General features: G+C 46.2%; 1 protein-coding gene across 5 annotated transcripts in view; it reads left to right on the plus strand.

The window, feature by feature from the left end:
* The first annotated feature begins 1348 nt into the window (after nucleotides 1–1348).
* Nucleotides 1349–21933, plus strand: part of TMEM184B (transmembrane protein 184B) — a 31306-nt gene continuing 10721 nt past the window's right edge. Inside the window, exons 1-4 of one of the 5 annotated variants that reach the window (XM_074579122.1) lie at nucleotides 1350–1528; nucleotides 14913–15173; nucleotides 17720–17885; nucleotides 21379–21469. In XM_074579122.1, the coding sequence (XP_074435223.1) occupies nucleotides 14973–15173; nucleotides 17720–17885; nucleotides 21379–21469 (458 nt within the window). In that variant the 5' untranslated portion in view covers nucleotides 1350–1528; nucleotides 14913–14972. Of the gene's footprint in view, nucleotides 1529–10305; nucleotides 10327–14912; nucleotides 15174–17719; nucleotides 17886–21378; nucleotides 21470–21933 lie in introns of those variants that run through there. The other 4 variants (XM_074579132.1, XM_074579104.1, XM_074579113.1 and 1 more) reach the window with 4 other exon arrangements.

Here is a 21933-nt window from a genome sequence, read left to right on the forward strand (position 1 = left end):
GCAGCCTTGGAAGGGTGAGAGCTACATGAAATCCGATGCAGGATCTCTCGGTTCCTGGATTCGAGCCCCCAGTGTCCCGTGCGTCGGGCCTTCAGGAGGAGTGGGATGGGACCTCTCCACGCCGCTGGCTTTGGGTGTGCACTGAGCGCGACAGAGGTGGACCCCGGATTTTGTATTTTCTTGCTTGCTTTCTTCTCAAAAGGAAGAAGGGGAAGGGGACGGAGAGGGGTGAGAGCAGCAGCCCCAAGCACCCATCAGCAGCAAACGTGCTGAGCTCGTGGTAAAGCGGCACCTGCTGCTCTGGTGTCTGCTGGTGTGGTTTGTTTGGGTTTCTCCTCCTTTGGTTGCCTGATGTGTCTGACAATAAATTACTAAATTTTAATACTAATTTTTTTTTTTTTTCTAAATCACCGCTCCTGTGGTTATGCTTCCCTGCATTATCCAGACGAGAGGCCTCTTTCCTGCAGGCTACGTAAAAACTCTTGAAATTTATTCCCAGCAGGTGTTTCTGAAAAATCAATGGTGGATCTTGGTGATCCTGTTCTCTTACCAGCTGAGCGGGAAGAGAAGCTCCTTCCTTTCCAGCTCTTCAGATGAGAGGAGTTGGAGGGAGAGGAAGAGGAAGGTGGTTCAGGGGTATGGGAGTATTGTCCTGTTGCCTCTATCCTGCCTTGGTCCTGCCTCCATTTTGAGTGTATTTTGGAGGGATCAAAATGAAGCTGGACTTTTTCCCTTCTAAATCTTGTTTTTGGTGAGGAAGAGGAGCGTTGCCTAGGTGGAAGGTGACACTCATCTCTGTGCGGTGCCTTTGCTCCACTGCCCGCGTGGTCGTGGTGGAGGCGGTGGAACCTTCATCGGGGTGGCTTCAGGAGAGGTCCCTGGCTGTTGGGTGGGAGCTCTTTTTTGGGAGCGGAGGGAAGCGCAGCCCCATTTTGGGAGATAGGGGGTTAGCAGGTCCATCTCTTGCAAAAGAAGAGCTCAAGCACGCCTCTAAAGAAGCAAGGGGAAGCCTCACCGAGACTTTCTGAGAGGTTGTCACCTCCTCCCGCGCTTTCCTTGTGTATTAAACGCTTGGTTTGGGGTTTTTTTTTTTAGAGTTTTTTTTTCTATTTTTAGGTTGAAAATCCCTTTTTCTGGCTTGAACGGAGCTACGGCTTTGCTTTCCAACACCTATACGTGTGTCTTTCCTCGCAGTTTTTGGGGAAAAAAAATCCCTGAGGTAGAGGCGCAAACCTGTCCGGGAAAGGAGCTCTTCCCGAGGGCAGTGCGGCCCCTTTAAGAGCGGGGCGGTTACGTCACCCTGTTCTCTCGCCGCCCCGCCCGCGCGGCGCGGCGCGGGGGAGTGGGCGTGGCCTGGCGTGCCGTGCGCAGGCGCGGAGGGCCGGGCTGGGCCCGGCGTCGCCATGGGCTCCTGAGGCCCTCAGCGCCCCCGCGCCGCTGCCGGCGCCCGCGGGGCAGCGGGGCAGGGCCTGACCCGACCCCTCCTCACTCTGACGGGCCGAGCTGAGTCCCGCCCGTCCGCCGGGAGGTAAGACGTGGCGGGGGCAGGCTGGCCGCCGAGCCGGGGCGGCTGCGGTGGGCGCGGGGAGGGCCTGAGGGGTCGCGGGTGCCCGGTGAGACGCCCGCGAACTCATCGTACACCCCCCCCCTCCCCCGCATCGCCCCGGTGTGGCTGCCGCCACCGCTCTTCCTCTCCTTCCTCCTCCCTCCCTCCTCCTCCTCCTCTCGTTCCCTAGCGTAGCTCACAACGATCGCCCGGTGCGGCCCCCCCCCAGCCCCGTGCCCTCCTCGGTGCCGCCCCCTCAGCCCTCCTCCCCAGTCCCCCTAGTGTGCCCCCCCATCCCCTCTCCGGGCCCCCCCACCCTCCCCATCCCCTCTCCGCGCCCCCCCCCATTCCCCCTCCACGCACCCCCACAGTCCCCCCTCTTCCCCCACAGCCACCACGCATATTCTCCCTGCGTGGCCTCCATACACCGCTCCTCTCCCTCCCCCCGCCTCTCACCCTCCCCCCGTGCCGTGCTTCCCCATAAGCTCCCAGTGCAGCCCCCACAATCCCCCCCAACCCCCTGGTGCAGCCTACGCAATCCCCCCCCACTCCTTGATGCAGCTCCTGCAATTCCCCCCCCCCCCGCCCCCAACATCACCCAGCTGCAGCCCACCCAATCTCCCCATGCATGCACACGCGTTGCCCCATGCAGCACCCCCTTCCCCCCGGTGCTGTCGTGCTGCTTGGTGGCATTGGATCGGTGTTTGCCCCCAGGCGGGCTGGGAGCACAGTAGACCCCAGCAGGGTGGTGGGTGCCAGGGTCGTGGCTGCTGTGCTTCCCCTGGTCTGGGCTGGATGGACTGCCAAGCACCGCGCGTGTGTGTGTGCGCTGATGTGGTAGGTGTGTGAGGAGGCTGTCGCTGTGCCTTCGTGCTTTTCTATCGCAGGTGAGTTACGGTCAGTCTTGTTCAGATGCTCACGGTGGCTTGAAATTTCAGTCGCTCCACGAGGGCTAATTCAGTCTTGGCAGCTGCAATGTGTAGTGGAAGGAGGGCTTTGGGAGAACGCGTGCGTGACTGGGCTCTGGTGGATTGTGATCCAGGAAAGGGGCTGGAGTGGTTTCAGGGACAGCTCTATGAAAGCTGCCTGGAATACCACAAAGCTGTCAAGAGTGGGAGGAGGAGGAGTGGGAAATCTAGAGGAAATACTGAAGATGGTTCCTCCTTATAGAAAGTTTGAAACGGTTCTTGCCACGTAGGGAGCTTGAACAGGAGTAATTACTGAAGACATAGACAGGCTTCCCCAGAGAGAAGACTGTTTGCCTCGTTTGAAGAGAAAAATAGAAGGCATTGATCGATAATAGAGCGAAGGCTAACAGGATGAATAGGAATGTCTGTTTCTTATCCTGCAAGAAAAAGACAACAATCGATGAAAATGCAATAAAGCATACATCCCACTAACAAGGACTCGGCTTTTTTAACACAATAGTTAACTGTTCCATTGAACTAGTGTTGCTGGAAGTTACCCTTGAGTCTTAGAGCTTAGCCCCTCCCTAAAAGGGACCAGAGATTTCTCTAGAAATGTTCGTGTTATTCAGGTTTCTAATACTAAAAGTTTGTGTGGTGCTTTTGGAAAAAAATAAACTCTCATGCTTTTAGGATGTTGGCTGAGTACTAAACAATAGGGCTTTAGGGATAGTTTTTCTTATGGTGAAAGTATTCCAGAAAGGCCTACTTCAGGCTTTTTTTCACCACTGTCCTCAAGAAAATGGGCTTCGAATCTGCTCTGGTTTAGTGGAGCAGTTTGTAAGTCCTTAATACCATTGTTGTTATGGTTGTGCTGTAAACCTTAAGTGGCATGTATGCAGCAGGTGGCTACCTGTGCATCCGGAGCAGGAGAGATTCAGTTTTGATGTAAAATGATCAGGAAAACGTTGCTAGTGAAATGAGCATTTCTAAACAGTTGAGTGGTGCGGGAAGATGTTTTTCTTTGTATTCTGCTCAGGTCTCTACAATCAGTTCTGAGTGCCGAACGGGTTGTGTTTTGGAAATGTGGGGCAAGGGGAAGAACGCCTCACAGTCACTCCAGCATCTCTTGTACTTTTATTTGCCTGTCTCCCTGGGACACGTGGCAGTTAGAAGGGGAAGGTTCTTAGACATGCATAAGCTGTTCAGAAAATAAAGTCCAGCGTGACTAGCTGGTTTGGCATAACGAAAGCATTCTGAGCTGGCTGGTGTCTAACGATTTGACAGAATCCAGCTAGAAATCCGCCTTGTTCTCTGTCAGCTTGTTTGCCTGCTAGCTGGTAGCAGGCTGGGAGATGAGCTTTTGAGGTTTGCAGTTGTGGGATTAGGGTTCTTTTCTCGTAGATAAAGGAAGGATGGGTTGTCGTTTTTTCCCAACTCATAATGAAAATAACTTTTAAAACACCTTCCCCCCACCCTAAAAATGTTATGTCAATCCATTTCTCTGTCTAGTTCTACTGCTGAGTTAACAAAAACATCTAATAATCATTAGACGTTTTGACTTAAGTCAACAGCCTTTTAATTTCCATGTGATGGAACTTAACCTTCATCCCTCCTCCCCTCCTCTTTTGGGTCTGTGTTTAATTGGCTTATGTTTGCAGCAATGGAGATGAGCTCTTGCCTCCTACTTCTTCTAGCAGAAGTGCCTGTTTCATTTTCCAGTAGCTCAAAGGATATCTTTGAGATCTTGCAGTAATAGCTGGTGGGAGCAAGGAATTCCTCAGGAGGTGTTTGTTATTTGGTCCTGGCTGCTTCAAGAGCCTGGTGTTGCACCGTTCAAAGTACTGCAGGTTGAGCTAAAATACGAAGTTGCAAATCAGACTTGTTGATTCTGAAGGGCTGCTGCTGTGACTAGTCTTCACAGGGTTTTCAGGGTAAAATTGAGGAAAACAAGGTTATAAAGCAGTGGTGAACGTACCGGTTGGGCTGTCTGCAGAATCAGGAGAATAGTAGAGCCTCAGAGAGAAATTGCACTTCACTTTTGTACAGTAGAGCTTTCCTAGGACACAACTGCTGCTAGCTATCTGCGTAACAAAGCTGCTGTGTGTTATTGAACAGGGCTGGGGGCAGAAGCTTTCCTCTCTTTTAGAGCTTGTGATTGATTGCGCTCATCGAGGCCCTGGAAAATTGAGGTGTTGTAAAGAATAGCGTGGTGTTTGGGTTTTGTGTGCTGGCTTGCCCATCTGTTTGCTTGAAGCGGTGTGTGTGTTGTGTGCTGTTCTCACTTTTTCCCAAGCTCTTTGGGGTTTGCTTTCTTGTGGTGGAAGAGCGGTTTCCTGCCAAGACGTTACACCCTATCGGAACACTTGGGACTCTGAAAGTGGTTTGACACTGTGATAAGATGGATTAAAACACTTAGCTGAAATAACTGTAAAATATGATAGCACTTGGAGTGGAAACTTCCTTTTGAAAAGGTTTTTGGTGTGGGTTTGTTTTTTCTTTTTCTTTTTTTCTTTTTCCTTACGGACTACTTTGAGAGAGAGCAACTGGAATTCTTTTTAGAGCAGCAATTCCCCAGGAAGATTTTGGAGGTGAAATTCTGCCATCTGAAGCAGTGAGCTGCAGCCACCCTGGAGCCTCACCTTGGAATCTTCCTCCTCTGGGAAAAGGCAGGGGACTGGAATACTTGCTTATAGCTAGATTCTTTCTAGTCTTTAAAAATCAGCTCAGCCTCTGTGGGGTTTTTGTTTGTGAGGGTGTAAGTAAAATGTCTGGGAAGGCAACAGAGCAAACTGTGTGCAGGAAAAATGCAGTGTATAGGCAAGCTGCCCAGGAGCCCTGCTGTATCTAGGTGTGACCAGGTCTTTATAGCCCCCGAGGGGCACAATTTACAGGAAACCTGAACAGGGAAAGAACTTACATGCTGTACGTGGAGCATTGAATGTCCTATAACCCATAGAGTACCCAGATATTTGTCCCCCCACCCTCAAGTCTGTCTCCGGATTGAAAGGATGGGAATACTGCTTTTTTCTGTTATTTTCTGACGGTCACAATGCCTGGGAGTCCGATGATACTGAAATGATCAGCTATTTGAGGATGTTGTATAATGGAGAATGACGAAGAACATAGAGAGGTGGTGTCACGGCCTTAGATTTTTTTGAACCTGAAAGCATTCCTCCCTGCCTGGGTATGTTGTACATCTGGCCCCTGGTTTACTCTGTGGCAAAAAGGTAAAAAAAAAAAAGTCTCTCTGGTTCAGCAACGAAAATGACTGCAACACATTATCTGGTGCAGCAGTGAGGCTTTGAGAAGGGGATGAGATGAAATAATAACTTAAAAGCTGACCTTGCCAGCCCACTGTTCCCTCCCCAGGCTGTGAAACATGACATGGATGCTATTGGAGGCTGCTGTGCTGATTTCTTGTGAGCCTGCAGTTGCCTGCTCATCTCCAGCACAGATAGAGCCCAGGCAGCAGTAATGTAAGTAGCTGTGCCTCTGTCCAGGTTATTTAAAATGAACCTGGAGAAGCCAGTCGCTTGAGGACGCAGATTAGAAGAGAGTGAATTTCTCTTCGTGGCTCATCACATCTTGTCTCCTTGTTGCCAGTTTTGCCAGGAAGAGGTGTTTAGTGGTGGGTGAAGGTATTTGCAGCTAATTGCCCCATGGGTGCTGGGAGTGACCTCTCTCTTCCTCCAGACTCCTCTGACTTTCAGACTTTTTTTTTCCCCTGTCCAAATGGCTTTGTGATGGCACTGGTTTTCCAGCAGAGTTTTAAGCCACAAGTTATTCATATAAATTACCATTTAGGCAACTTCGTCCAACTGGGTAATTTAATCTTACCGTGTCTGGAAAAATTGAAGTTTTGTCTTTAAGCACGCACCCTCTCGGGTGGGCGCTTGGTGCACCTCATTCTGTGTAGAGAAAATGCATTGCTGTTGCTGACTTCTGGGGTAGAGACAGGTATTTCAGAATCCCCTCAAACTGTGCTTTAGTAGCTCTTGGCATCCATCAGCTTCTAACAGTATTTGCAACTTCTCTGCAAACCTCTGTGGTTGGCTTCGTTGCTCCGTCAGGAAAGGTTGAGCAGCTTCTAGCCATTCATGTGGCCTAAGTAGCCCTTGGAAGAGGATGCTGGGCAAGGCTTTCCCCTCTGGTGCTGCCTGTGCTTTAGCCAGCAAGGGTGAGAATGGTTTCCTCCCCCAGGCATTGCTCTCTGCCTGTGAGCTTCCAGAGGTAGCTTGTGTAAGGCAAGTGCTGTGTCTGGATTCATTCTTTAACTAGCAAAGCTGCAATGCTGATGTTTCTGGGGCTTGGCATTTTTGTGTGGGGAGGAACTATCCTCTCCAAGGAGTGCAAAGCTCCTCACTCTGCTTTTGGAAGTCTGCATCTGTAGGATTTTTATTTTTCTTGATGGAATAACAGGGCAGGAGAGAAGTGTCAACGGGGCAGTGTTGAACAGGAGCAATGAAATTAGGAGTCAGTGATTTTTGGGAATTAACAAGAAGGATGTATGTGTGTCATGTCCAGAGTTTAAAAAAATAAAAAAAGCAACAGCCCACAAACAAAAATAAGCAGATCGGATGTTCTTTTAGCGATAACAAAATGGCTTCATAGAGAGTGGCTTTGGGTGCTTTGTTGAGAATTGCTGTTTTTACTTTTGCAGTGTTCATCACTGTTACATATTTGCATCAGAGAATGATTGCTGGGGAAGTTGGATATGCTGTCTTCCTCTTACGCATCGCTGCACAGTTGCCTAGGCTTGTGATAAGATATCTGGCTTCTTCCAGCACATTTACTTGATGAATTTAAGTATGGATCTGATCTGATAGATTCTGTATGTTATATTCTGTGTGGAAAAGTGTGGTCAAATGTATGTGTGACTGCCACAAGTTCAATGGCTTTTGATCCTGCTGTAGAGTTTGACTTCTCATTCTTCTTAGAGTAACTGTATACCCTGTGGCAACTTTAAAACTGTTGTCTCCTCTGTCATGGCACTTGGATGTGGGAAGGGATGAATGCAAGTGGTGGTGGAGTAAGTTCTGATTTGACTTTGTTCTTGAGAATTTGGAAAATGAAATGTAAACTTCCTCTGTTAGGGAGGACACAAGTGTTTACAACACATCCTTTTTCTCATCGTCTCTTTCCCCTCTGCCAGTTGCAGAATATTTTTGTAGTTGTTCTGTGTTTCCCTCCTGGGAGTAGAGGGCTTGACTGGTTCGTGTGGAGTGGGGCTGCTGGGAAAATGGGAAAGGGACACAGTGCACGGACCAAGTGTGCCTGATCCTACTCTCGAAGGAGAGGTTGGAAGGTTGGAGAACCTCCTTTCTCCTTCTTTCCCTCCCCCTTTCTCTCTTTTTTTCCTTTCCCCTTCCAAAAAGGGACTGGATGTTGGATGTTGACCTATCACAATCTGGGTCAGTCCACAGAAAAAAAAAAAAAAAAAAAAGAGGAGGAGGAGGATGTGGGGAGGAGGGCTGTGTGAGTACAGCGAGACAACAGAAATTAATAGAGCAGAAAAAAACTCTGGAAAGAAGAGTGCACGGCTCAGGGTAAAAGGGTTTTATTGTTGATTCCGAGTTTTCAAATGGGTGTACGGGGAGGGGAAGCTGCTCTCTGTTTGGATGACTGTGTGTAGATTACCAAAACGGGTGGGGGCTGTGTGAGCTGGAGGTGGAGAAGATTTTTGTGGTATTCTCAGAGTTTAATTTCCTTAAAACAAGAAAAGAAGTTACATGGCCTTGTTGAAGGTTAAATTGTTTATGTGTACGGTATGCTCTTACGTGTACATAGGCGTTGGATCATCTCTTGAGTATAGCTTAGTGGGTGTGTGCCTTGCCCTGGGGTTTGGTCCTCCTTGGTGCATGACTCCTCTGCCTTCTGCTTCTGAGGCTAATGCTCTTCCTGCTCCGCTCATGCTGGCGCTACTGGTTTTATGTCCCAGTGACACTTTTCTCTTGTTTCACTGACTATACTGACAGCTGTTTTGAAAATTGCAACAGGGCAAAATCCCTTCAGCTTTCACACTTCTTACACCTCTGGAGACATAACATTGTGAAGAACTGCATTTGGATCAGAATTTGTTGTGCAGAGAGAGAAGTGCATTAAGCTGATACAAAGCACAGTAACCATAGATTCAGTCACTGCATGTTTTTGTAAATCTTGTCAAATGTCCATCTTCTAGCTGAGCACAGTATTGCTCACGTGTGTTTGCAGTTATGTACATATGCTGGTGTTCGTAGTGCGTGTTGTGGGGTGACTTTCACTGACTTGATGTCAAGAAAGCTTTGCCCAGCATGAATAGTAAAACATAAATGAGTTGCACGAGTAAAAATGGCATGCCAGGTCACATACTTAACTCAGATTGTTTTGGGAATGCTGCTGGAGAGCTTAAAAGTGCACTGTTGGGACCTTTTCATGTCTCATAGCTAAGTAAACTAGATGCCACCCCAGAGAGTAAAAGTAATTTAAGAAGAAATGAATTTAAAAGCATTTGATTTTCTTTTATAGCTGTCACTGATTTGAGCTGCACCAGCAACTCTCTCACTGTATAGCATTAAGTTATTTTGTCCTGACTCTCTACCTCCTCTGTTTCCTATCTTTTACCAGATCAGCTGGTGATGCCATGCCTTTGGGGGTTGAAAAAGACTTTAAATCAATTATGAATTTGCAATATATACCTAGCACAATGGAAAGGGCTGATCCCAGTTGGCATTTCTAGCCGTTCTTATAATTAAAATAGTCTAAAATAAACCTTGAACCATTTTGTCATGTGTTCTTGTACTCCGTGTAAGTCTAGGGGACATTCTGAAAACCATAAAGCTCCTGCTTTCGCTGATGTAAAGCTCTGGCTTGTGTCCTAATAGATGCAGAAAATTCAGACTCTAAATCACCTACCACATGGCACTTCTGCATTGTTCTTTTTGGGTCCAGAATAATGATAATTTAATGGAGAAACTTTTGGAGGGATAAGAAGTTAAGAAGGGAATGGAAAATGGTTTTGTGGTATCTTAACGGAAACAAAGTTCAGCATGGTGGATATTTGAGACTACAGTAAGCGTGGAGTAGGTTTTAAGGAGGAGCAGTTTCTTGTCTTGTAGCTTTCCAGGAGAACCTTGCAGCCAGGTCATGCATGTTTTGTTGGATCATATCTTGTACAGCAGAAGGAGGCTTAGCTGTTAAGACTCTTTCATGGGATAGCTTTGTGCATCATTCTTTGCTCTCTCAGCAGTTTAGAAATTAAATTCTTTTAGCCTCGGAGGAGATGATCTATTTTAAAAACACAGATTGTGTTTGCAGATGGCAGGGAACGGCTTCAGAGTCATGTCGTTTGGGTTTCTTTTCTTGCCGACACCAGGGCAAATTGAGTGAGCTGTTGCCAGCAGCATAACAGAGTGGGTCTTGCTCAGAGCTGGCAGGCCACTCCTCCTTTTCTGGACTCCGTGATTGAATATGTGTTCAGAAGTACCCCTAGGAACTGAAGGACCAAACTTGAACGTTTCTTCCCTCCTCTTACACCACTTCTCTTGCATCAGAAATGGAGTTTACATATTTGTTTGTTTATCTTTTGTGTAGAAATAGCTCTTCCTTGGTGGTAACATTTTCCATGCCTTTACGCAAGCCAAAAATGGAGGTTTTTTGTTTTCACTTGTGCCGTATCCCTTCTGTTTACTGTTCTGAGTTTATTTTTGGTAGAAGAAGCTGCCATGTTAATGTTAGAGACAGAAAGCCTCTGTCTCCAAAAGATACAGAATTGGCAATCTGCTTCTGATCGAGAATTACTGCCCTGTTGGTTTTCTGTTTTCTGTTTTCTGTGGATGCAGGCCCTGTGGACACATCCCTGCCAGCTTTACATTTATGGAACCGGTCTCCATGCAGGTTGGAGCCCCTTCCCTATCAAGAATCTCAGTAACGGTGTTTTGCATCTCTAGGTTTTTATCAGGATAGCTCATAGGATCATAGAATGGTTTAGGTTGGAAGGGACCTTAAAGATGATCTAGTTCCAACCTGCCTGCCATGGGCAGGGACACCTTCCACTAGACCAGGTTGCTCAAAGCCCCATCCAGCCTGGCCTTGAACACTTCCAGGGATGGGGCATCCACAACTTCTCTGGACAGACGTCTTGATATCAATAGCACATGCTTTGCTTTATTTTCTTTTCTCCTCCTTGCATTGAGAGCATACCCTAATGCTCCTAAAGTGCTTTCAGAAGATCTGTTAGATAAGTTTAAGCTGGTACTAGGTTGGTGTTTAAGCGAATGCCCTGGCAGTGCAAGGTCCTGTCTTGCTCTAATGTAATGCAGTGGCTTATTGGGAATGGGGGTGTCATCTCTGCATTCCACATCTGGGGTTGTTGGCTATAGACCTCATGCAGACCTAAGCACTGCCTGAAGCTCATGTAGCCCACATACAGGAATCGTACCAGCTGATTCAAGTTTCCTGCGGCCATCCTGAAATACACCTAACCCTGCATCCGAAAGCCCTTTGTGTTTACCCGGATATACTTTTCTGTGTGCATGTTTCCAGTTTCTAAAGTTTGGTGCTTTTCCTGGCTATCTATTCTACTGGTCCTGTTTGGGACGCCCTATATTGCAGGTTACCTCCAGGGGGAGCAAGGTAGTCAGCTGGCGATGGGTAAAGCTTCAAGAGTGAAATTTAGAAGTGTTGAAATGTTTTCCTTTGATATATTTAGGAGAGCCCTCCAGAGAGGGAGAATGAGCGTGCAAGTAATTTTACTCTCCCTTGAAGTGGAAGCAATGAGGTGGTAGTGAAAGAGATGGGCAGAGGAAACATGATATGGCAGAAGAGTAAGGAGCTCTTCAAAATTTATTACGCGTTAGATTGGTTTGGTTTGTATTGCATTGGTAATTTAGGTTTCAAAATGCGCCTAATTTGCCATATAGTAATGTCAGGTGCCTTCCTCATGGTTCGGTACCTCGCAGTGCTTGGAATTGTACAGGCAGAGAACAAAAAGATGGTTGTCCCAAGGAGTTAAAATGCACAAGAAACAACAGAGACCATGTAGGCAGCTGGGAGGAGTACACAGAAAAGAGATTGCAGCCAGTAGCCTAACTGCTGTCAGGTTGTTGCACAGCTGGAGTAGCAAAGTGGGAGAATGGAGAAAATCGAGGTGAATATGAAATAGCTTTGTGGCTCTTGGAAAGGACCTTTTTCTCCAGGCGTGAGAGGAAGCAGGAAGGCACGTGTTGTGGCACTGCCATGAGCTGAGGTGGAGGTAGGCGTCCAAGAAACGCCTATCAAAACACATTCAGTGTGTCAGGTAAGAGGGAAGCTGCTTAACCAAGATGCTGGATCTGTAGCTTGTCAAGGCAGCGTGTTTGCCGTGATGTGCTCCCAGGCACTGCCTTTGCTGGAAGCCTGTTCTAATGATGTACTGGGCTGGTGTCTCCTTGCACGGCGGGGAAGAGGCATCTCGGAAACAAGGCCTGTTAAGAGAGTTGCTATAGCCTGCTCTCATGATGTTCTTTTTAGCAAGGCAAAATAGCAGCTGGCAGCCTCTGAGCTGGTGGTAGTGAACGAGCTGAAATCCACTCACCTGGTTAAGGCTCCAACCATCTGTGCTATTATCTATTTCTTAAATACAGTACGGAATTGCTCTTACAGCTTCAGCTTCTTGCATACAGTAGTCTTTCATAATAGCTTTGTGCACTGCTTGTACCTGTCACTGTAGCAGTGGTGTGTGGGACTTCAGGAGATTAGAAGGGATAATTTCGAAGGTATATGTTAATTTTGCAGATTCAGGAGTACAGTGTTCCTTCGTGTTTCACTAGCAAGGACAATGAACTGCAAGCTGATGCTTGGAGCCAATAAAAAGTATCAACCGATTAAAAAGCTGTCGTCAGGGGAAACCCGGAGGAACAGGGGGTGCTCATGGGTGAGGTGGATTGGAGTTTGGGGCAGGAAAAGAGAAGTGGAGCTCTGGTTAAGACAGTTTGTATATTTTCTTTCAGAATACAGTGCTGGGAAGAGTTATTAGTTTCAATGACTCTGTGAATTAAAGGGGATTAGGTGAAGAATGAGGCATAATCATGTAATTAATAACAGTTGATGTATAATCACAAGGGGGCAGTGTTAAGGTTACATATACAACTTGAACTTGTAAGTGTCCTTGCTTCTGAATACGTAACCCTTGTCACGTCAAAATGCTTGTTAATCACTTTTTTGTTGTTTCAGCTTCTTTTAAAATGAGAGCAGAGAAGCAGAGGAATTCCCTTGCAGGTCTTCAGTTCTGCTGATGTTACTGGCATTGCATTGGGGTCTGTGCTCTCGGTGTAGTTTGATTAGCTGGAGCGTGGAGCTCCAGATCCTGTCCCTCCTGCCACTGGTGTCCTGCAGTAGAGATCCTCCCCCCCATGAACTTTAGGAAGGGCTTAGCAGCTTCCTCTCTTGCATAGCTCCCAAAGTGCACTGGGATGTGCAGGATCGCAGCTGGCTGGACTTTATTTAGAGCTAGGTTAACCACAGGTGCATCTGCTCTGATTTCATTTTAGATGTGCCCTTTGTGAGCTTAGTGGAAGCACTCGCAGCACTGGGAGTGTTCAGTCGCTTCAGAAGCCACTTGTGTAGAAATCCCTTTCTTCTGAAAGCAATAAAAACCTTGCTACAACGTGACATCTCCATCCAGTCTTCATCTCTCCAAATTTTTAGATATAGTATGGGTAATTTAATGTGTGTGTGTATGCTTTGAAACTCAAAACTTAACAGTTATAGTTCCTGTACTGATCAGGACTGGAAAGGAATTACCCTTCGGTATGTGCAGTTATGGAAAGCTGTAACTCAGAGCAGGGATATTTTGGAAAAAGAACGACTGGAAAGAATGAAGAAAAGCCAAGTTTGGCGATTATTTTGTGAATTAAACCATCACAGTTGTGCAGTTGCATCTATAGTAAGATAATATCTACTTAAACAAATCTGGATACGTCTCAGGATTTGTATTTGTTTTCTTCCCCCTGTGGAAGAAAGCAGCAATGAGGTGGAATGTGGCATAAGTAACATTAGAGTGCTGCACGCTGCTGGTTCAGGTATGTGGTTTGGAAAACCATGTGCTGGAGGGGCCATTTGCACACCCTGGTGTGCATGTAGAAATGATTTGCTCCTGACCCTCTGCTTTTAAAGGGTGCTTGTTCCCCGATTTGTGCTGTGGCTTTGGGTGAAGCAAAGCTGGGGCAGTTCATCTATGAACGTATGTTCTCTTTCGTGTTCTGCTGTGCCCTGTCAGTAAACGACAGACGTGTCTTTCCCTGCTGCAGCTGTAAACCGTGGCGATGGATTGTTGGCCTTTCTAAAGCCCTTTCCATCTGCTGATTTTAAAGGCCTGCATAGGAGCTATGTCTTGTGCTTTTAAAGAAAAGGCATCCTGAAAACTATTAGGAGGCAGTATTATACACTTCCCCTTGGTAACTGTGTCTTTACTACAACCGCATCAGAAGCAGCTCTTCTAGTGGATAGAACCAATGGCTGCCTGCTTGTGATCTTGGTTTAAGTGGATTATCTTCCTCCAATCCAGAGGTCACATTAAAGTCTGCTTACAACCAAATTGAAAATAATAGCTGCTTTAGATCATAGACCTTCAAGAATTTGTTCCATTGGCAGAAAATAGCTTTTCATCCAGGAAATGACCAGGGGTCATGCTGCTTTGAAATCTTGCATATCTTTGTGTTCTGGGTGTGTTTTCATGGGTCAACTGGCTTTTAAAAGCCAATCAGGTTAAATTCATGTCATATAGAAAGCAATGCTAAGTTAGTAGAATTAATGATAGGCTGGCTAAGCGTACCATGCTATATGGTATTTGGTAAAAGCATCATGTTCATGCTCTTATTTCTAGCGAGGAGAACTTTTAGCACATATCCTTCCAATGAAGGTACTTTGGGTTGAGTGTCGTTTTCAAAATGGCAGGGGGAGAGATGGAGATTGCTTGCTGGAGGAACAGGGATGCTCTTCTTTCCCTCTTGCTACACAGTGACACTCTGTGGTGCATGTTCTTTCCTGCTGCTGCTCGTTCTGCTGCCTTCTGGATGAAACCATAAGACTAAGATTCTGGCTTTTCGGGACATGTCAGAATAGCCCGTGCTTTCGTGGAGTAGAGCTGTTAACTCAAGTGTGCCCGTTGTATCGAAATCATCCATACTGAAAGAGTTCCTTCTGATCTTAGGTGAATGCTGCATTCATGTTGTTCTTAAATATTTTTATCGCAGAAGGGTGGTGACAGTGGCAGTGTTCCATGATTTTGGGGAGGCTGTGTTGTGAGTGGTAGAGAGGTTCCTGAGTACCACATGATTTGTTGTATCACGAGGGGTGGCAGTGGCAGACTTATCCAGGTCCTGTTCATAAACCATGTGAGCAGCCTGGTGAAAGACATGTGAGAGATGCAAAGCACTGTTACTGTTCGGCTCCTGAGTCCTTTCAGCTGGGCTCAATTGCTTTTTGGTTCTCTTCCTTGACAGGTCTTGGCTCGTGGGCGGCTCTCTTGCAATCCCAACTGGAACCTCACACCAAAAGCCACCATGATAGTGATGACTGACGTCACTGCAGCCCCCAGATTGGGGTCAACTGCCACCACTCCAGCTGTGGCTCCCAACTTCTCCTGGATGCCGGAGGATGGCAGCCCCACGGCTGTGGAGCAGCCAATATTCCTCATGACCACAGCTGCTCAGGCCATCTCAGGTTTCTTTGTATGGACAGCTTTGCTTATCACCTGCCATCAGGTAAAACCCCATCACTCCTACTTCTCATCCTTTTCTTTTCCCCATATGGAGGAACACGTGATACCCTGGCTTATCTCTGCCAGATACAGCTGTGTGATGGGGGTTTACAGACTCTGGAGTGGTACCAGGACCTCTTCTTTGGAGTCTAATATATTGTCTGTGCTGATGAAGGTGACAACTTTATACGAAAGCCTTTTTCTGCCCAGGTTCAGACCATTTCCATAGTGCGAATGGAGAGGAACCAAACTCTTTAAAACTAGCAGAAAATATTTCACCATCTCTTGAGTGTTTGCAGAAAGGTGTGTTATGTCAAGCCATCCTTTCCCAGGTCTTGTAGCTGAATCTAGCCATGTTGTTATTGTGTCAGCTGTTAGCTAAATGATCGTGGTCATCTGTTGTTTGACATACCTCCTTTGATCTCCTGTGCCAGTGGATTCCACAGGCTGAACTCCACTGCGGAAAGGAGTAGCAGGAAATGTTTTATTTTAATTTTTCTCCCCTTCCCTCTTTCTGGGGCAGGTGTCCTGGGGGCCAGAACAAATCAAACCCTGCATCCTGTTCTGTACCTCTCTTTCACGGAGTTGTCATGTGAACTGAAAAACACAGTGGGGAAACGCAAGCCTTGTTATTTATCAACCTGTGTTTTGTACCTGTTTGTCCGTAGATTCCAGAGTGATGACTAGGGTTTAGAAAACTACAGCCTATTGATGGAGTACAGGGGCTAGTGAAGTTCAAAAACGGGTTAGTCACTGATGAATAAGAGTAACATCTGCAGTTTCACCAGCTTGGGTAACAATTACAAGTGCCATGGATCCTCCTATTTCAGAACACAAATTGATTGCCTACTGAGGGTAGAAAGAAATCTTTCCTCTGTAGTATAGCATTGCACACTTAGGCATTAATGCCTTTCTCTGAAGAAACCAATGGAGTTCAGCGCCAGAGACACAGTGTTGATTGAAACGCGCTGTTGCCCTGTTACAAGGCAGCAGTTCCTGTGCTCTTATAGGCACATGGATCACAGGGCTCTTGTGACATCCCAAGGGCAAAGCTTAAAGTCATCTGGACTCCAGCGTCAGCTGTTCCTGTGCTGGGTGAGGTGTGTCACTGGGATTGTCACAAGGAAAAAATATCCCTAAGGTTTGTTAGTTTATTTTCAACCTGGTCTTCTCAGGAAATGAGGCTTTTGTGAGCTCCTTGTGGGATGGGGAGAGGAAACAAAAGTATTTTGAGCCCTTCAGTCAATTTTGACCAGATTGGACTAAGAGGCAGGAAAAGATGAGCAACAGACAGCTGGGGAGAGGCAACCCCCTCTCCCTTGCAAGGGAAAGGCAAGAGCATCAATGTATGCTTTGTTGGACCTTGGAAAATCCTCACAGCACCCCAAAATGCATGTTGAAGCTTCAGAAAAATGCTTGTGCCTCTTCAGGCAGCAAAATTGGTCAGTCATGAGGCCTGTATGTAGTAAACTAGCTGTTATTAATCCCAGCAGTTAGGGCAGTCGCTTGATGAGGGTTGCCGTATGGAGGCCTTGCCTCTGGAGAAGTGCCCTCTGCTGACTCCGTGGCTGACAGAGTGTACCTGCAACTCGTGCTGAAGCTCTGGCTGTGTGTTATTAGGCCATTGCAGGAGTGGTGTTCATCTTCAGGGTAGGCTTGAGGTCAATACCTTTCCCAGGAGGTGAGTATTCTATGAAAAAGCATTTTAGGTGTGGGATTTAATGATGGCTAACAAACTGTGAGCGGTGGGAGTGGATAGGGTGGGGACATTGCAGTCCCCTCAGCCAGTGACTTAGGGGGATTAGCGTGTGTGCAGACAGACAAAATAAGTGTGGTTGCGTGGTTCCTTTGGTGCATGAGCTCGGTGCTCACTTGATGGCTGACGCTTTGTGGCTGTGCTGTCATCAATGTGCAGAATGGCGCTTTTTGAGCGGACGGGCTGTGGCTTATCAGTTCTTGGCACTGCTGTGAAAGGCACTCTTAGGTTGTTTCAGGTGAAAGTCTTGAAAGCATCCAAAACTGCCAAGGGCTCTCTTAGGTTGTTTCAGGTGAAAGTCTTGAAAGCATCCAAAACTGCCAAGAGGGAGAGTGTTTACAATAAGCATGCGCGTAAGTGCATGCTCCTTCTCTCTTCAGAGACAAGCAGCCTGCAGTGTTGTGAATCTTGGGTACTTAAAACAGAATAGCAGCAATATAGGATTGATAATTAGAAGAAAAGGTATGAACAAAATATGGGCAAGGTGGTGATGGTAATAACAGTAAATTAATTCTCAATGAGAAACTAGATGAGAAATGCCTCCCACTTCCTTTTCCTCCTTCTTCCCACTCTCTGCAAACTAAGGGACGCTGTATCAATGCCATATGATAACAGTGATTTTTTTTTTTATTTTATTTTATTTTTTAATGTTCATCACCTTGAGGTTGCTGGAGGCAATCAAGAGATGATTTACTGAGGTTTTTTTCCTGTTAGTCCAGTTGACTCTTCACTTCCACTTTCTCCTCTCTGTTCCATATACCACTGATCCTGGTCTCCCCTCTCCATCTTCTCAGATCTACATGCATCTCCGCTGCTATAGCTGCCCAAATGAACAGCGCTACATTGTTCGGATCCTCTTCATTGTGCCCATTTACGCCTTTGACTCATGGCTCAGTCTCCTGTTCTTCACCAATGACCAGTACTATGTTTACTTTGGCACAGTGCGGGACTGCTATGAAGGTAAGGAGGGGTCAGACAGAAAATACGGGGGAGGTGGGAAGTCTTTGCCCTGAGAGAACTTTTGCTTCTGGTTTGGGGACACGGAGAAAGCATTACTGTCACCTACCGAGACAAAATTTTACAGTGTGCCTCACTGGGTGACCATGGTTTGCTCAGTTTTGGTTTCAGCATGGTTCGCTGAAAATCATAGAATCATAGGATGGTTTGGGTCGAGAAGGACCTTTAAACGTCATCTAGTGCAATGCCCCTGCCATGGGCTGGGACATCTTTCACTGTCAGGTTGCTCAGAGCCGTGTCCAACCTGACCTTCTCCCTCGCTGGCCTCTGAGCATAAGATGTGTTGAGCCTTCCCTTCAATGTTCTGTAGAGACAAAGTTTATTATTTTCTTGGGTCTTTTGCTTCAGGAACGTGTAAAGCCAAAAATCTGATTCTAGCTGGGTGTTTAAAGCAAGGTACCGGTTACCTCCTGGTTCTTGGACAATCACTTACTTAGCAGCCAGATGCTTGCTTTGTCCTGTTTTCCTGGTGCAGTATGTTAGCGGCGTATTCTTCTGGTCCCATCCTGTGGCCGCTTTTGTGATCACGCAGGGTAGCACAGCTACCACATGCTGGTGTTGGTGAGGTGTAAAGTGCTTTGGAGTCCTGTAGAAGACAGGGTGCTGTGTTCAGGATGAATTACCAATTATATAATTTTTAGTAATCTGCTGCGGATGATACCACTAGCATTTTATGCGAGGGGAAACATTTACTCTCCAATAAATGCTATCTAAACTGCCCTCCTGATCTCATCCAGAAAGGAGAGTCCTACCCATCCAACAGGAGAAGCTGCACTCTAGCAGTGTATTTTTGAGGTCAGTTTATCGCTATACCCTCATGAAATCATAAGTTGCTGGTGCAGTTGTTTTGGCAAGATCTGCATTGCAGAGAGGTGCCCCTGGCCATGTGAACACATTAATCAGCGGAAGGGACCAGCAGGCCCTTCTTCGCATACAATGACAATGCTCTGGGATGCAGCAGCAGATGGCGAACGTGTGCATGTGATTCATAAGGCATCTTTGTTTGGGCCTGGGTTTTTTTTGGTTTTTTTTTTTTTTTTTCTTCCCTCCTTCCCCACCCTGTGCGTGTGTGTAGGTCTAGCAGGAAGCCTGCTGCTCTGCAAAACTCCTCTCCTAGCAACAGCCAGTATCTCTCTGCCTAGCTTGCTCAGGGAGTTTGCAAACATCTGAACAGCTGCTCAGGAGGCAGCCCATGCTCCAGAGTTCACCTCAGCACATTGGGCTGTGCAAAAAGACCACAGGTGGAAGTGAAAGCACCTTTGGTCAGCAGGTTCTCTCCCTCACTTTTTCTGGGGACTGCTTTGAAACAGCCATTTTGTTCTCTGCTTTCCCTTGCCATACATCTTATAATTTCATTTTTGGGAAGGTATTAGGTTGCAAAATGGGGGGAGCTCTGTTAGGGAACAGGGGGACCTGGTTAATAAATTTCGAAAACTGTCTTGGGCTGTTTATGGGATGCATTTCATAGTGTGCGTTAGGATGAACATATTTTGGTGTTGCTTTTTCATATGACTCTGCTTCTGTACAAACCTGAGTGTCAGTAACACTGACACAAGTAGACATTTCTTTTTGTTACGTCGATGTCATGAGCACCATCTGATGAATGTGGATGATGAATGGGAGAAGAGTTCTTTTGGTGGTGTGGTGAGCTTTGATAGTTAGCTAGTTAGCATTCATTTCTTTTGGGGATGGAGGGGCAGATATTTCCCTCTCCTTTATTTTTTTTTTTTCCTTGTCTTTTTTTTTCTTCTCTTCCTCTGATGTCATGTCTTCCGTAGTGCTTGTGGAATGGGCAGCTGGTATTGTAATGACCACATCAGAGGGCAGGGGTCACTGGAGGACAACAGGAAAAGCACAGCTTTTCTTCCTCTGGGTGCTGGGAGCTGTCAGCTAAGTTGCAGGAAAATTGCAGGCAAAAGGGGTTACCACAGTTATTTAAATAAGTTTTCTATGGTTGGTGTTTTCTCTCCTAATTAAGGCTTTAGCAAAATCATTGCTGTATGAACATACCTAACTTTGTTCATTAACAAGGATTACAGACGGAATAACAATATCCCAATTACATACACAGAGGCAGGTATACCGCTGGCTTTTATGTGCTGTGGCATTCTTGCCAGCTAGGCACACCTACAAGCCATAAATGTAATGTTCTGAGACTATGAGCGTTTTGGGGAGTGTTGAGTATGCCTTTTCCAGGACATAGTTTGGATGCTTGTAGAAGAATTTGAGTTGATGTCTGTCTCTGACTTTGGAAGTTCATCCACATAGGAAAATTGACCTCAGGTCTAATAACTGGCTGCTTGGTGAGGTCAGCTTCTCACCACTGTATATTATTAGGCTTTTGTTCTTATTTCAAAGTTCCTTGAGACTTCTGTTTCCATCCCAAGTTATTTTCTCTTTGTATTATGTCAATTCTGGGCACCAAAACCAGGATTTGGGTGTTGGCATTCCAGGGAATGTCCAAGGACAGACTATCGTAGAAAATAGCACTGAAAGAAGGATCACCTGGTCTGTCGTTTTTCACCAAGGAAAACGTGTCAAACTTGGGAGAATAGTCCTTGCCTTAAAAATCTCACAACTGTATGAGGGTCCAGCAGCGATTATAACAAGTCGAGATAGTAGCAGATAGTACAGGCTTACTCTGTGCACAGTTAAATGGGTTTGGATCCCATGAAAAGAAAGCATGTCTGTAGTTATGATGAGAACGCTCCCCACAGTGTCTTCCCCTCAGTTTATATATATCAGCAAAACTGAGACTTGAAGAGAATTGAAAAGGGGCAGAGTATTAGCAGTCAGTCTGAGAAGACTCTTCCTCATCTGTACTGGTTGCTGGGGAAGGCAAAAAACAGGTGGCCCAAGGCGAAGGCTGTTCAGTACACAAGAAGTTTCAGCTCTCTGAGGAGATGAAGCACAGAGCCTGTTTTTCAGAAATCTCCACCAGACATGAAAACAGAGTCTCACTGATTGGTAAAAGCCCTCTGTTTCCCCAACTCTTATGTCTATAGTCTAGTTACCTCGGAGAGAGAAACTATGTTCATCACCTAAAAGGTTAAATACAGGAGATAAGATATGGTTGATGAATCAGAGATAACTTTTCCAAATTATTTAGTACCAGTGTAATGTCCTGGAATAATGCACAGGAACCCTGTAAAGAACGTCATCTTACAGATGCCAAGTAAAACAGTTTTAAATGGTCCTGTGACCCTTTTGGCATGAGTCATGGAACTGGCCTGGGACCTTGGCCAAACTCCAGTTTAGATAGTCTTGTGAGTGCTGAGGTAGGATGATAAATGCAGTGAAAATAATCTGGAGTGCTTTGAAGGGAAAGATGCTGCATAAGCAGTCCCTGCTAATGTTTGGTCTGTTGCCTGTACTCTTGGTCCTTCCACCTGTTTTGAAGTTGATTGTCATTTTACTCTGATTGATGTCTTTGCAGCCTTTGTAATATACAACTTTCTCAGCCTCTGCTATGAATACTTGGGAGGGGAGAGCTCCATCATGTCTGAGATCAGAGGGAAACCAATTGAGTGAGTATTTATTGTGCTTAAAGCATGATGCTCTCCTCCTCCGTTGCCCACCTATTGTGCCTCTATCCCTACCCCAAAAAACTGTGTCAGGTGACAAATGTCTGCTGGGACTGAGCACTATGGATGGTGATGATTTACCAGTATCCTGCTTTGAGACACGTCAGGCTGATCACATCCTCTTAGGCAAGCTGAACTGATTCACAACTTTTCTGGACACCTGCCTACTTCTTTGTTTCTTTTCTTACTCCCTTCTCCTCCTTTAAATCTTTTCTGTCTTTGGTTGGCTGTGTGTGCTTCCTCTAGCATCTGTGTTTCTCCCCATGCTATTCAGCTTAAAAAAAAAAAAAAAAAAAAGAAAAAGATTGGAGTGTGGAGTCAGGATGTTTTTAAACATGTCTCTGAAAGAGGGTATGGCTGTAACTGTAATCACAGTTGGAGAAAGCACCAGTCTTACAACTTTGCTA

The sequence above is a fragment of the Larus michahellis genome, chromosome 1, assembly GCF_964199755.1.
Source record: "Larus michahellis chromosome 1, bLarMic1.1, whole genome shotgun sequence".
NCBI lineage: Eukaryota > Metazoa > Chordata > Aves > Charadriiformes > Laridae > Larus > Larus michahellis.